Here is a 14,767-nt window from a genome sequence, read left to right as displayed (position 1 = left end):
TTCCATATGTATGCGTATGTTTAAAGAGTAGTGTCTTGTCCCTTCTCTACTAATTTCTACCATCTCCTTCGGACTTGCTTGTCTTGACTCACCTCAACAATTACTACCATGTATCGCATTTTGAAACGCTCGCGGTCCGATTCTTCGCCGTCTAGCGAGTCGAAATCGCCATCAGAGATCTGGAACCTCCAAAATCCGTGGAAACTTCACACCAGGAAAATCATCCTTACTTGCTCTTTGGTCTTCGTGCCAATGGTCGCTTTCACCGTTACTCTCCTATCGATCGTTTTCTCAAGGAGAGTAGATCTACAACATTGTCCATTTCCAGAGCTGTGTCCTGACCTCAACTCCTTGAACTCCCTGCATGGCTCGAACTACTACGTAGACTTCTCAGTCGGTCGACTTGCGTTCGTTTCATCCTTATCATCAACAATAAGCTTTGCCCTTGTCGCAGCGTTGATGGCGATGTATGGATTCATAGCTGCTCGTCAACTTTTGGATGTGTCGGCCTCTAACAGAGCACACGAGAATCTTCCTAGCCCTTATAGAACCAGTATACTTGTTCGACTAATCAACGCAGAGATGTTCCTACTATGGGACGTATGGGTGCGGAAGATTCATACAGCTCTTGGACGCCGACAATCTCGGAAGAAGAAACATCAACATAGCCCCCCTATCATCAGAAAAGCGCTTTTTGTATTCACTCTCAGTCTTCTTGGCAGGTATGTGCATGCTACCATGTTGTGAAGCCTTTGTTGATACAATGGCAGCATCTTCATACAGCTAGCCGATACCTACTTTCATATAGTCATCGAAGCTGTAAGCGCAACTCGCTTATTTTCAGAACAGCTATCCGAGTTCCAGTATGGCAGACGACTAGCGCCTTGGTGTTACGATTCTGAGGACGCCCGAGGGATATCTAGTCCAAAGTATTTTTGGGGCTGTGGTGTGTCCTATAGTAGAGAGACGGGTTACGTACGGCCAGCCAACGGCACTCTCCAACAGGACATCATGGGAGACAACCATCCCTACACTATGAACTTCACTAATACCAACGGCACTCATTTCGCTCTTATACGCTCTGCTGTTATTGATCCAAAAGTCGATTGGAGTGGAACAGGCTTTGGGGTTTCCACTCAGTGCGCTGCGATCCCACGGACTGCTTGCGAACTGGGCATTACTTATGGGCCATTCAGGGAGGTCTCATCTACGCAATTTTATTGCAAGGAAGCTTATGGAGGGAAAAACATCTCTGGTAATTTCACTTCATACGTCCACACAATGTGGTTTGATGATTGGCACGAGTTTCTCACCGAGGATACTCCCTTCCAAAACAGCTCAGCAGGTTTAATTTCAAATAGCCGAGAGTCAGTTAACTTGACATTGGAAGAGTCAGGCTCAGTCTTTCGCAACCCTTGGCATTGGCTGGCACAAATTTCGACCACAGGAACCGTGTCAGAAGGGCCGGCGGCATTCAAAGAGAGTTCCCTTGTCTGGCAGGATCCGCGTGACCTTCTGTTTTTCTTACTTTCCTGCAATACCACTGGTATGTTTGGACATCCTTCACCTAATATATGGCTGACTTAATTTCAGTCTGGGACACTACCTTTTCTGTCATCGATAACAAGGTCACAGACCTTTCGTACGAAAAGAGCAATAGTTCCACAACAGGGATCGTCTCAATGATGGGTGTCAATGCTTTTGGCTTTATGGGACACCTCGTAAACGAGGTGTACAGCGAAGCAAATCGAAATCTCACGTCGCCAGCATTATTCATAGAACAGTACGAAAAGGAGATTAGCAGGGCATTGATCACGCCTTTGATTACGCACACAGTACCCGCCCCAGCACGTCTCGTACAGCGGCGGAGGGCAAAAGTCATCACAAAGCTTCCGGTGGTAGCGCTCTGGTTGCTCGTTATCGCAAACAGTACATTCGCACTACTAGGCCTAATACTTGCTTGCATCGCCTTCAGAGCCACATCCCCTGTGGTACATCAAGTCCATACTCGGTTGACCACTGCTGGTCTTGCAGCTCAGCTCTTCGATTGGGAACACGCTCGACGCGCAGCAAAAGATGATAAAGAGCTCTTCAAAGAGAATTTGGGTGAATATGCGGAAAAGGGTGTACAGAAGAGAGTTATCGTAAAATGCACCGCGCCCGGAGGAGCGGAGTATGTGATTGAGAACGGTTTAATGCCTATTTTGGAGGATGAGGAGCAAGCGCGTCCGCTCCAGTCAAGGCAGACACTATAAGTGTGCTTGAATGCTCATGTTTCAAGCATACTAGTGTATACTGGCCAAGCAACCGAGAACCAATGATCAGAGGCGAGGCCCCCATCTTCCCGTGTCAGTGCTTACTTGATCTGCATCCCACTATCTACCCTTTGCTTACTTTCGCACAAATTGATCTTCCTGGTTTTAATCCAACTACATGTGTTTTGCGCACGATCTAGAATTACTGTATAACAACAACACCAGATTGTCACCACCTGAACATCTATACACAGTGCACGATATCAAGTTAACTACCCTTCCACACATCATCGCCATTCCCAAACTCGAGCCTCAGACAACTCTTATTAATTATTATTATCCTCCGTCGATGATATCCTAGGATAGTAACAAGAAAGGCACCAGCAGTCTCACATTCCTTCACTCCCCAAAAGCCATGGCTGTAGATCCCAGCCACGATTTCCTCTCTTCATCCGGTAGCACTACTATCTACACGCACTCAACCGATCTAGCCAGCCGAGGGAAAAGTAATCTGCACATAGCGTCTCTAAAATTCCCAGAGCTACAGCTTCGCTTGCCGGTCGAAGATGACGCTGCAGCACTCCTACGCCTCTTCACCGACCACCGCAACATCCAATACGACAAATCATGCAGCGGTCTCGACACTCCCACCGCCATCAGCGCCTTGATCAAGCAGTGGCTGGACGTAAGCCAGCCACTCAAGCGCGCTAACATCGTCGTTGTTGTCGAAGGAAAGACAGTTGGCACAGGTGGCCTGGGCTGGATCGGGCGTCGGAAGTCCGACGGCAAGTTGATTGGGGACGCGGGCATGATGTTGGACTCTGACCTTCGGCGTAAAGGGTATGCGTACGAGGCATTATGTATGGTGATTGATCATGGTTTCCGCGTGCTGGGTATGGACGAAGTGCATGTATCGTGTGTGGACGCAAATGTCGCTTTTAAGGGCATGATGAATGTGAAGTTTGGGTTTGGAGCGCAGCCCATACAGGATAAGATGTTTGGCAATGAGTGGATATGGCGGGTTACTAGGGAGATGTGGTGCGCGAGTGAGCATTCTGATGAAGGGCGTGAGAGAGGTACGTCGAAAACTGCCATGAATTGAATGTTAATTGTTGCACTCATTCTTTTCCTCGGAGTTGAAAGACTGACCACGTCTCCTTTAATTCAGACCCAAACCCAACGTCATTGCTCGTAATACACAGTTGGAATAGATATCGTTACTTGAGTACATATTATCACGATTATATATCATGTTACAAAACGAAGTGGCAGTTGCTATAACACAGATAGCGCAGGACTGTTTTAATTCAGTATAATACGACTAGATGAACCAAAAGCCCTAAATAGTACTTGTAAATTTTGAACAGCTCTCGATTTGAAGCTGTGTAGCTAATCGAAAATACCGTGCTAGCCTGTTCCGCCTACCCTGACCGATCAACTGAGGCGGGCATGGACTACTCCTACAACGCCAATGACCTGGAGGTACCCAGCACATCAAAACATACGTATAGGAAGCATTTCATGTGCAACAACATACCGTTCAAATGGGTTCCTCTGTCTTCGCTCTTTTTCCATTTGCCGTTTCGTCCTCGACTTCCAGCTTCCTCTTGCTACTAGTAGCATCCGCCGATGCTATTGGTGCTGGGACTTTCGCCTTTTTCTTCGTCTTGACTAAGCCCGTCACATCATTCGCACCCTTGGTTACCTCAGCGATCTTCGCTTTCTGCGTCGCCGCATCTGCGCCGAGCAAGCCACCGAGCAGACCCTGAAAGACTGAGGAATCAATGCTGTCAAATTCCTGCTTAGTCGGGTCTGACTTTAGGTCGATGAGGCGCGTTCGGAGGTCCTCTAACATGCCCTTCTTGTCCTCGATGATGGTTTTTTTCTCTTTCTTTTGGTCTGGGGTCAATGTGTTGGAGGTAAGGGCAGCCTCTTCCTTGTTCAAGCGTGCTTCGAGGCTCTGGACGGCAAAATCGGTGTGCTTTGCGGCTTCCTTCCGAAGCTCCCAATCGATGCTGTCTTTATCCTCTGGTTGTTGTGCTGCGTCCGCTGGTGCATCGGTTTGTTGCCCAGTCTGATCCTCGCGCACCTTGGAGACAGATGCGAACTCAAGGGCTAGCGAAAGTGAGTAGTGCGCTTCTGTGACATTTTCATGCTCGAAGGGGTACAGCTCCTCTTGTAGAGCGAGCGAAGCGCGGGCATCGGATACGGCATCGTGGAAGCGCTCGTTCTCCAGTGAGATCTCCACCAGGAAGCCGTGACAGTCTGCAACCCTCTCCTTTATTATACGTTCTTGTGGACTCAGCTCAGCTTTCCCTTTGCCTTTGCCCGCGGTCTCTCCTCCATCGTGCGCTTCCAGTTGCTTCGAATAAAGAACACGGGCTAGTTCAAAGGTCTCGTATGCATTGCCGAAGTCGTCCTCTTCTTCCTCCTGCTCACCCTCCTCTTCATTTTCTTCTTCGTCTTCTGAGTCCGTCCAGTTCTCATCGCCCTGAAGCTGGAAATACGGCTTCGACTCGACCGACTCCTCCTTCTGCTCGGTTTTCGCTCCGTTCGCTGCTGCGCCTGAGCTTTGGCCAGCTTCCTGTTTTGCGCTCTTCTTTGGCTTTGTCTTCTTCTTGTCTTCTTGCGCCACTTTGTTGCCTAAGACGTCGCTCTTGGCGACTGCGACCTTGTAAAGTGCGCGGCCGTAGTAGAACAGCAACTCGGCGTTCTCGGGCGCCATCTCGCCGTTCAGCTCAGCTTGAATCTCGACAGCATTGGCGTAGTTTTCGGCAGCGGCAGCGAAGTTCTTAGTTGAGTAGTGAATTGAGGCAACCTTGGAGAGCTCCTCGAGCTTCTCTTTCGTCCTGGGCAGCTCGTCGGTCTCGGTGACAGCCGCGAGAGGTTTGGTCGCTGGATCAGCCATTATGGGTCGGTGGTGGAGGTGGAGAAGATTAGGCTAGATAGCTGTAGTGTATGCGACTGTAATGCGATGTTTCTGGGCTTGCGCGAGGTCAGCTTGGTGGTGTATGTTTGGTGGAGCTGTTGCGGGAAGTAGCTTTGATGAGCTTGGGCCACCGCGAAGTCGCGACCCGCGTCGTTGACGCGCCGTAAAGTGCATGAACACGCATCGCCATTTATTCTTCCCACGCACATCCTAACGACATGGCGACAGCACGGCGACCAGAAAAGCCCTCACAGGTGCCAGCGAACCCCATTCCGTCTTCATCGCCCGCTTTCGGCACGCCCGTCCATCCCATCAACCCCCGTAGAACAGCACCGATTCGCGCCCCGCCTGGTCTGAAGCCTGCCCCGAAGCCCAATGTTCTCGCCATACTACTTCCACCAGCGATTCTACGACCCCTCGCCTTTCGCACGTTCACCAAGAAACACAATCTCACCCTTACATCCTCAGCCCTTCAGGCGCTCGCAACCTTCGTAGGGAAGCACTGCGGGTCAGGATGGCGGGAGGAAGGACTGGCGGAGAAGGTATTGGAGGAGGTTGCAAAGAGCTGGAAAAAGTGCGGTGGTCAGGTAATCGTAGACGGAGAGAATGAGACACTCCGGAGCATACTCAAGACGCTGGAGGGATCCATGAACGGAGGAAGACTTGTCCAAGGTTCGAATCTCAGCAGGCATAGCAGCTTCAACTTTGGGCCCGAGATGAATGCTCAAGCGTCTCGGCCAACGTTGGATAGCAATACAAGCTTTGGCATGTCAAGTCTTCAAGTAGAAGACGACGAAGATGACGACGACTTGCTGAAGGACCCTCGAGAGTGGGTTAAGGTTATTGGTGCATTTGAGCAGCCGAAGCTGGTATACAACGTCACCCAGAAACACTTCGAGAAGTAAGTTGCCAGAACTAGCCCTTAGATGTAGCGCTAACGACCGCAGGTCTACCATCAAGCCCTCGCTTTTCCCAGATCCCTCACACAAAACCGAGGTCTTCCGGCAGCGATACCACATTGTACACCAGCGTATTCTCCGCAATGAAACCTTTCAAGCGCCCACCTTTTCTACTGCTCGATCTGCAACATTAAATCGCACTGGTTCCATCGCCACATCCCAGATGAACTCTATCACCCCTATTGCCAACCTATTGGGCCGAACTGGAAGCACTCATTTGCTGCTCGGCATGCTCACTGTCTCAGCTACTGGAGCACTCTCGCTGTCTGACCTTACAGGGACGATTGCACTAGACCTTCAACACGCACGACCAATACCGGAAAACGGGGCTTACTTCGCGCCCGGTATGGTTGTACTCGTGGAAGGTACCTATGAGGAAGATGCGGGCGCAAGTTCATCGCTAGGGGGCGACGGTGGAATTGGCGGAACGGTTGGCGGGAAGTTCATTGGCTTCTCGGTCGGTCACCCACCATGTGAACGGCGAACAGCCACTCTAGGTGGCGCAGAGGAGTTAGATAAGAACAACCTGGCTGGACCAGCGTTTGGGTGGACAGACTTCCTGGGAATCGGTTCCCAGCGCGCAACTGGCTCTCGAATGAACAAGATAGCGTCGAAGTTGCTCGACCAGGAGAAGGCACACAACGTCGTGATAGCATCGGACCTGCATTTGGACATCCCATCGACACTTTCTGCGCTCCGAACGCTATTACGATCATACACACCCGATCCTAATGACGCCCACCCTGTTTATCCCCTCGCGATCATTCTAATGGGCAACTTCAGCTCCAAAGCCAGCCTAGCAGGTGTCCCTGGCGCAGGCAGCATAGAATACAAAGAGCACTTCGACGCTCTAGCCTCGGTCCTTGCGGACTTTCAACAACTCATCGCACATACTACCCTAGTCTTTGTACCTGGCGATAATGATGCTTGGCCAAGCGCTTTTTCAGCAGGCGCCGCAACACCACTCCCTCGCAAACCGGTGCCACAGCTATTCACAAACCGCATAAGGCGAGTCGTAGCAGAAGCAAATCGAGAAGTATGGGGTGTTAGTAAAGCGAAAGGCAAAGAGGGTGAGGTGATATGGACGAGTAACCCTTCGCGACTCAGCTGGTTCGGCGTGAAGGGCGAGATGGCAATCCTTAGAGACGATGTTGCGGGTCGACTACAGAGGACAAGTATACGCTTCAACAAGCCTGCACCGGACGTTGAAGATGAGATGCCCTACGCACCTTCCGCGCAGCAGAACGACATTGATTCGCAAGACACAATGGACCTCGATATTCCATCTGCGCCTGCGGCAGCCGCACCGAAACAACAAGATGAAATAGATGACGACACACAAACAGCACGTGCACTCACGCGAACGATATTATCACAATCACATCTCTCGCCTTTCCCGCTCTCCGCTCGCCCACTGCACTGGGACTTCGCGCACACACTGAACCTTTACCCGTTGCCGACAAGCTTAGTGCTTGCAGATGCCGAAGCTCCAGCTTTTGTGGTCAAGTACTTTGGGTGTACGGTCATGAACCCTGGGAGTATAGACGAGAGTGGTGGAAGAGGGAGGAGAGAAGGGAGAGCGCGGTGGGTAGAGTTTGATGTCAGAAGTTGCACGGGTGTTGTACGATCTGAGGGATAGATGATATATATGCAATGTAACGTTTAGATGTTTAGGGCAGAGTGGTGAATTTGGCTCTGGGCGTTTCGAGGTCATTGTTCAAGTGTTAGTCAGCCATTTGGGAGTAAGCGCTAGCATCCCAGCATTAAATATAATCCTTGGACGAACGCTCGCTGACTTTTGTGAACCCTCATCTTCCTCTCGAGCTCGCAAACAGTCGGTGAGGCTATCTTTTGCATACGTGATAACGAAATTCTTAGCGCGGCGTACCCACTTCCGTGCTTTGTCCTAAATCCGGTTCTCTGCGCTACTGAACAGGCTATCACATGAAAAGAGCAGGATGGCCTACTACATACAGACAGTGGCGCCGAATAGTGATACGCGGACTGTAGGCAAACGGAGATAGTGGCGATCTAGAAGAAGAATCGAGCGAAGGTGTGATGTTTTTCTCGTCGAGGTGGTGGTGATGCCGACGTTCGACCGCAGCCTTCCGTCCGGTCCGGTACGGTAGACTATGTAGCCCGTATGTCATAGACGACAGCCATAGAAAAAGAATACTTCAAAAGGAACGCTGAACGCTCTTCTCTTCACGACGCAGCTTCATTCCATTATCGCTACTAATAAACTGCCATCGAACCGCAAACGACAATGGGTAACCAAATCAGCCAAGCGTATCCGCCCGCGGCCAAGTTTACGGAGACTTCGCTAGGCGACTTGAAAGGCAAGGTCTACATCGTCACCGGCGCAAACGCAGGAGTCGGAAAAGAACTCGCGCGAATCCTCTACTCGCGCAACGGCACCGTCTATGTTGGTGCGCGGAACTCTGAGAAGGCGAAAGCAGCAATCGCCTGGATCAAGGAAAGCCATCCCACCGCACAAGGCGCATTGCACTATCTGCACCTGGATCTGAACGACTTGGAGGGCATCAAGCCATCAGTTGAGGAGTTCTTGAGCAAAGAGAAGAGATTGGATGTCCTGTTCAACAACGCCGGCGTAATGGTGCCACCCCAAGGCTCCAAGACGAAACAAGGATACGAACTGCAATTGGGCACGAATTGCGTTGCGCCATTCCTCTTCACAAAGCTGTTGACCCCCTTGCTCGCTCAGACCGTAAAATCAAGTCCGGCGGGATCTGTCAGGGTGATCTGGGTGTCGAGCTCTGCAGCACATCTTGGCGCCCCCACCGGAGGCGTAGACCTGCAGAATCTCGACTACCACGTCGACAAGTGGGCTAGCCAAAAGTATGCTGTTAGCAAGGGCGGCAATGTGCTACATGCAGTTGAGTTCCAGCGACGGTACAAGCAGGATGGTATTGTTAGTGTGGTGAGTCCTCCCTCCAACGTCCCCGCCCAATGATAAACCATCCGCGTTCTTTATCGCTCCTAACTCGCTATATCATAGTCACTCAACCCTGGCAACCTAGCCTCAGATCTACAACGGCATATTTCACCTCTTCAAGCCTTCTTTGTATCCCTCATGGTGTACCCGGCTGTAAACGGCGCCTACACGGAGCTCTTCGCCGGCTTGTCGCCAGATGTCGCGTCTATCAAGCAAAACGAGTGGGTCATTCCCTTTGGTCGTATATGCCCGCTGCGCAAGGATCTTGCTCAAGCTGGCCTTCTCGAGGAGGATGGGGGAAGTGGGATTGCCAAGAAATTTTGGGAGTGGACTGAGGAGCAGGTTGCGCGGTATGCATGAGGGCGAGAGGGAGCTTGCTTTTGGGGTGGCTGCAGTATAGGAGGGCGGGGTTTTGTGCGTTCCGGGCGTTTTCAAGAGAATAGAGTGTATTATTAGGTTGCACGGAATATCCTTAATCGTATCTTCGCCAATACAAGATTTTACAACATATTAGTGAGTCTTTGCCTGAACGCAACGATTGACACACATCCCTACAACTTCAGTCGCAAGCAATATCACACTTAACCCAGTACATCCTCACATTGAAAGTTCTTGTACTTTCCGTAAGTGCTACGACTGCTTCCGTCGGCCTGTCACTACAAGTCTCAGTTGAACAAAGAAATGAGGCTAGGTTGCACGAACCATGCGTCGAGAACAGTTAGATCAATAACACGACTTTAGAGTCTAGAGACATACACAACATGGGGATAGAGAGGGAGTTATTCAAGAACGCAAGAGCATCAGAGCAGAAGAAGAATCTTGAAGCAGACTCTATAGCTCAGAGCATTATTGGTAAATACCGCATTCGACTACAAGCACGTAGCATACGCTAATCAGCATCACATCCTATAGGGACTCGCGCTCTTACTATAACTACGCCCACTCGCACGAGTGCGCAGAAACACAGGCTGAGTACATAAGCTGCAGTTAAATGTACGTACATCGGTACCAATGCCGCTCGCACGCCTCTCCAACATATCGACGTCCAGTTCCAGCATGCCAACAACAACTACGACTAGCTAGAGCAAAACCCCCATTGTTTGGAAGTGAAAATGGGCGTCATCCTCGTGGTGAGTCTCATAAGAGATCTGGTGTTTATAGGAGTGTGCATTGTAGCTATGTGGGGGTTTGAGAGAGCAGAATTAGTGGCATAAACGAGAGAGTGACATGGAGATTTCTCAATCAAGGTTCTCTATATATTTACAAATCGATTTACTATACTTTGTCAACCATAGCTCTCACTCTACCGAGCGTTTTTAGGCGCCATCTGTAAGATAGCATCGCTATCTCTGATACCGGCGAGCTGTCCCTGCTGCACGCGCTTCACCGTAAGCGCAGCAATCAGCGCAGCGCCTACACCCGAGCCATCCTCAGCAGGCATAACCTCAACAGGATCACCCTTGCCCTTGCCATACTTGGCCGGCCAGTCTAGAATCTCCTTCAGCGCTTGTGCCTGTCGGACCTTGAAATGCGGGTACTTGGTGAAGACGGAGCCGTCAGCGCCGACGTGGACTTCATCCCACTTCTTGTGCTTGCAGATCGCAGAGACACCACAAGCTGTTAGGCGAGCGGCGCGAGTGCCGATAAGTTCAGCGAGGCGGCGAATGAGCTCGAGTTCGGGCTTGGTGCAAGTTATGCCAAGTTTCTCGAGGAAGAGATCGCCCGTGTCCTGCAAGTTCTCGAAGCGATCCTCTTCGATCGAGGCGAGGAAGCCTGCATCCAACGAGTATGGCTTGTCGAGCTTGCCTATGTTTTGCTTCTCGAAGAAGTGGCACTCGTTACCTTTGTGCAGATCGAGAAGGACGAGACGGAAGATTTCGCCGAGATACAGGCCTGCTACCATCTTTTCGAACGATTGTTGGCCAGGACGGGGCGATTCCTTGTCTATGACGATATCGTACTTTGTGCGAGGGAGGACCTTGTGTTCGTTGTCGAACGCGCCCCACTCGCAGTTGATGGCCATGGGCAGCTTAGGGTCGAGATTCATGTGCGCAAGCTTGGGGATAGCGCCACATTCTTCCATGTACGCAGCGTTGCAACCGGTGCCGAAGATGCAACCGATCTTGATGCTAGTGTTGGTGTACGCCGAGGCGATCATGGTACCAGTCGTGTCGTTGACCAAAGCTGCGAGCTTGATGGGGACGCCACGCTCTTCCAAAGCCTTCGTGAATCCAGGCACTACGTCCTGCCCTTCCACGCCCTCAACATCGAAGCCCTTGGTCCACCGCTGGAGAACACCGTGATCGATAGCCTCCTGTGACACTGGGTAGGAGAAAGTGAAGCCAAGCGGTAGATGGTCTAGTTTCTCATCCTCGTGATGATATTCGATAAACTGCTGGAGGCAGTCGGCAACATATCCCCATAGCTCCTCTGCCGAACCGGTCTTCAGCTCCTCGGGCATGCGGTACTTGGACTGTATAATGTCGAATTCGCCCTTCTCTTCCGTCAAGGTGACCTCGCACACGCGTAGATTTGTACCTCCCATGTCAAGCGCAAGGTAGCTGCCCGTCTCGTTACCGTCGGGGAAGGCCATACACCAAGTCGGGATCATGGGCTGTGCTTGTCAGCTTGTGTCCGTTCCAAAGAGTGCACGAAGACTCACAATGGTACCCCCTTCTTCCGACAATCCTCGTTCGAGCTCGGCTACGAAATGATCCGTGATATGCTTCAACTTTGCCGTAGGGACTACGAACAGCTCCTCTATCTTGTTCATTTGTTCCTTCAAGTCTACGGGCATATCCGCCATGGAGCCTAACACGATTGTTATTCCACCCATCTTTGCGATATAGAGTCGTTACCCAACGAGGGTATCAGGAGATTGGGGGTGCGGCGTACCCTTTCGGGAGGGCGGTCTTCTTGCGCCTAGAACCATGATTGCGGTCGTGAATTAACGGAACGATGTCCAAAGTAGTCGCAGAGGACGTAGTTGTGTTGCGATGTTGGATTTTCGGTGTGGTAGGGATTGGGACGATGGGTCAGGACCTTGAATTGGTTGTCAGTGCTTTATACTATTAGGACCGACAAGACTCTAGGCTTGCGCGTGATTGAAATCTTCAAAAGTCACGCGGGACAGCTAACTACTGTCTAGGCGATCTCTGCTTTCTCCCCAGCGCAGTGTTGCTTTTGGGAAAGACCTGTAGAAGCAGCTTACCAAGGCTGTATAATAACGCACACACCGCCTGCGAAGGTTGCCAACAACTCGCTGGGCCAATGTCGGTCTGTTGAATAAGCGAGCAGAGTTTCGACTAATTCAAAAGAGGACACAAGAGAAAGAGAGTCTAATTGATGCGGACAAGAAAGGCCTGATGAGAATATGAGGGGTGGAATGCAAAACTCGATGCTGGGGGAGATGGGCCCCGCCATCCCACGCCGCCGATGGTGGGAGTTCTCCGGTATGACGCACGCGGAACCGGAATCTGTGATAGGATCACCTCGGCTAAACTTGCGGTACCGCTCGTGCTCTCGCGTAGCTCTCCTCCATATCAGACCACCACCTCTTTCTTCTCATCATCGTCTCCTTCAGCACTTCAAGTAGAGAAGCGCATTTCCCACAACAACATGCCGCTCGACTTTCGCATACTCACAACATGTCGCTCAACTACCTGGCCCATGTCGATGGATGCCGATTCAAGCCGCACTGGGATCCCAGGTGAAAGCCTACCTTCACTGCTTCACCCATAGCGGCGCAAATCAACACGCTGTATTTGGAGATGCAATATCGATCGCAAGTGCTGAATTGACCATGTGTAGCCGGTTGGTACGTTTGTGAGTTGTCTACAACTCGCTCGTCCAGCACATCGTAAGAGCCTCAATTGCAGTACAGAGTACAACACGTCAATGGAACAAGTGTGCAAAGCCCGCACGTATATTAGATTGAAGAGATGGAATAAAGGCTATTTCCCCACTGGATCAGCAGTGAAAAAGTACTAGATTGGATGTGGAGTCTTTTTCCTTGCAGTATGCTCTGTTCCACTCTCGGGTCTGCCGCTGCACACACCTCCCCTACAGAAGAGGTGTCTCTGGATTACGCACTATATGCAGTTCGTTACCATCATGAGGGCATACCTGGTTCACAAGTACATATTGTTGTATCCGCGTATTACAGGCTTTGCGTGGACTGCGTCACTCCCAACTCGTCTTCACCTCGCATTTCCCTAGGCTCCTTGGTTTCAAATCTGTGCGCCTTCCTCGTCGGGACTGCTGCCTGGGTGTTGTCTTAGTGACGCTGCGTTTGCTGTCAATAACAACGCGTCGCCAGCACGTCATTGTACAGCTTCAAATAGAGCTTACCAGGTGCGCTTTTTACCTACCTCAACCTCAACCTCAAAGTCGTTTGGCAGCTTACAGCAGCTTCATTCATCACTTCTACGGGTTCATACCAAAAGAAATCACTAACACGACGAACAGGGACTGAAACTTTGTTGGTGTAACATCTAGATCCAAGCTTGAGGTGAGTGTTTTGAATATCCACAAACTTTAGCTCCGTTTACCAACCCGCGTCAGCTTCTCTACAACTACAGATCACCACCACTCCCAACACCATCATGGACTACGGCAACAACGACAAAAAGAGCGGCCCAGCCGAAACTCCCCAACAGCCTACTTTCGGTACCGCTCGTGGACGGACGATTTCAGAGTCGCGCATGCTTCCTGGCCTAACTCTGGGTGGCAGCGAGAGTGAGTCCAGGAAGGAAACTGTCTTCGACAACCCGGCTGACAGACTGGCGGGTCCTGGACCAGTTCCTCGTTCGAACCCGATTCCTATCAAGGGATCAAGCTCTCTTCCGAGAACCAATTTCCCGGCTCAATTCTCTCGTGCCGACAGTGGTAGTGACTCCGAGAAGATCAAGCTCCCCCCTGCTGAGGAAGCGGAGGCGCAGCTTCGCAAATGGTGCAGTGGACTCCCGCCGAGGAAGTCTTACCTAGGAACTGACAGTACCCCGGCTCATAGGTCCCGCATGCCCCGTCGCTCTACCATCGCCGACAAGCCTGAGCTTGACGATCTTCTTCTCTCCACCATGGTCGAACACAATGGCCACAAGTATCTCCCTCTTTCCGCGCCCACCATTCATAAACTCTCACCCTACTGGAAGGGAGCCAAGCCCATCGCGGACATGAAGCTCTTCGAGTGCATCATGATCACGAAAGAAGTCAACGCTGTTCACGCCGATCACGTCGTCGCTGCCCTAAAGCGCATCGGTCAGCACTGTCACCACCTCCTTGTCGTGGCACCCATTCAGACCACGGAGCTTGGCAACGTCTTCAACCGCGAGGCTGACAACGTGAGCCCGGGTAACGACTGGTGCCGTATCCTCGAGTGCTTCCCCAACCTGAAGCAGCTGATGTTCATTCATCCCATCGACGTGCCCACTGAGCTCTCTCGCTACACCTACTTCGCCCTCCATGCCGCCGTCGCCAACCGCCAATATGCTCAGGGCCTCGAGAGCTTCGGCTACAATGGACCGCCCGGTGTGCTGATGAACTTCGCGCACAATACCACGAACACAACCACCACGGTGGCTTCTTCCAACACCATGACTTGAACACTTTCAGGCTCACATTTCGAATAGCACAAGCTGCTTGGGCGTATAGGGCTGGAATTCAGACA

General features: G+C 51.3%; 8 protein-coding genes across 8 annotated transcripts; 6 read left to right on the top strand and 2 right to left on the bottom strand.

Moving 5' to 3' along the window:
* Window positions 1-108: 108 nt before the first annotated feature.
* K460DRAFT_421289 (uncharacterized protein) lies at window positions 109-2,255 on the top strand (the record flags this gene model as incomplete). The annotated part of the gene is made up of 3 exons (XM_040938131.1): window positions 109-722; window positions 771-1,546; window positions 1,594-2,255. The coding sequence occupies 3 exons, from the start codon at window positions 109-111 to the stop codon at window positions 2,253-2,255; spliced, it is 2,052 nt and encodes a 683-aa protein (XP_040782876.1).
* Window positions 2,256-2,423: 168 nt separating this feature from the next.
* Window positions 2,424-3,480, top strand: K460DRAFT_399287 (acyl-CoA N-acyltransferase; the record flags this gene model as incomplete). Its single annotated transcript, XM_040936234.1, has 2 exons — window positions 2,424-3,331; window positions 3,467-3,480. The coding sequence occupies exons 1-2, from the start codon at window positions 2,671-2,673 to the stop codon at window positions 3,478-3,480; spliced, it is 675 nt and encodes a 224-aa protein (XP_040782875.1). The 5' UTR covers window positions 2,424-2,670.
* A 40-nt stretch (window positions 3,481-3,520) lies between these two features.
* On the bottom strand, window positions 3,521-5,258 carry K460DRAFT_371518 (uncharacterized protein). Its single transcript, XM_040934370.1, has one exon. It carries the CDS (start codon window positions 5,161-5,163, stop codon window positions 3,796-3,798), a length of 1,368 nt encoding a protein of 455 aa, XP_040782874.1. The 5' UTR covers window positions 5,164-5,258; the 3' UTR covers window positions 3,521-3,795.
* A 124-nt stretch (window positions 5,259-5,382) lies between these two features.
* K460DRAFT_322835 (DNA polymeras-like protein epsilon subunit B) lies at window positions 5,383-7,933 on the top strand. Its single transcript, XM_040930527.1, has 2 exons — window positions 5,383-6,085; window positions 6,132-7,933. The coding sequence occupies exons 1-2, from the start codon at window positions 5,403-5,405 to the stop codon at window positions 7,780-7,782; spliced, it is 2,334 nt and encodes a 777-aa protein (XP_040782873.1). The 5' UTR covers window positions 5,383-5,402; the 3' UTR covers window positions 7,783-7,933.
* Window positions 7,934-7,959: 26 nt separating this feature from the next.
* Window positions 7,960-9,606, top strand: K460DRAFT_421285 (short-chain dehydrogenase). Its single transcript, XM_040938130.1, has 2 exons — window positions 7,960-9,084; window positions 9,163-9,606. Exons 1-2 carry the CDS (start codon window positions 8,410-8,412, stop codon window positions 9,457-9,459), a joined length of 972 nt encoding a protein of 323 aa, XP_040782872.1. The 5' UTR covers window positions 7,960-8,409; the 3' UTR covers window positions 9,460-9,606.
* A 740-nt stretch (window positions 9,607-10,346) lies between these two features.
* Window positions 10,347-12,097, bottom strand: K460DRAFT_206447 (hexokinase). Its single transcript, XM_040927230.1, has 2 exons — window positions 11,762-12,097; window positions 10,347-11,713 (listed from the first exon to the last, which is right to left on the bottom strand). The coding sequence occupies exons 1-2, from the start codon at window positions 11,933-11,935 to the stop codon at window positions 10,403-10,405; spliced, it is 1,485 nt and encodes a 494-aa protein (XP_040782871.1). The 5' UTR covers window positions 11,936-12,097; the 3' UTR covers window positions 10,347-10,402.
* Window positions 12,098-12,967: 870 nt separating this feature from the next.
* K460DRAFT_206387 (uncharacterized protein) lies at window positions 12,968-13,644 on the top strand. Its single transcript, XM_040927229.1, has 2 exons — window positions 12,968-13,452; window positions 13,567-13,644. Exon 1 carries the CDS (start codon window positions 13,095-13,097, stop codon window positions 13,377-13,379), a length of 285 nt encoding a protein of 94 aa, XP_040782870.1. The 5' UTR covers window positions 12,968-13,094; the 3' UTR covers window positions 13,380-13,452; window positions 13,567-13,644.
* A 473-nt stretch (window positions 13,645-14,117) lies between these two features.
* K460DRAFT_381148 (uncharacterized protein) lies at window positions 14,118-14,702 on the top strand (the record flags this gene model as incomplete). The annotated part of the gene is made up of 1 exon (XM_040935325.1): window positions 14,118-14,702. The coding sequence occupies one exon, from the start codon at window positions 14,118-14,120 to the stop codon at window positions 14,700-14,702; it is 585 nt and encodes a 194-aa protein (XP_040782869.1).
* Between the last annotated feature and the right edge of the window lie 65 nt (window positions 14,703-14,767).

This window comes from Cucurbitaria berberidis (genome assembly GCF_010015615.1).
Source record: "Cucurbitaria berberidis CBS 394.84 unplaced genomic scaffold K460scaffold_7, whole genome shotgun sequence".
NCBI lineage: Eukaryota > Fungi > Ascomycota > Dothideomycetes > Pleosporales > Cucurbitariaceae > Cucurbitaria > Cucurbitaria berberidis.
This window is presented reverse-complemented; position numbering and strand designations above follow the sequence as displayed.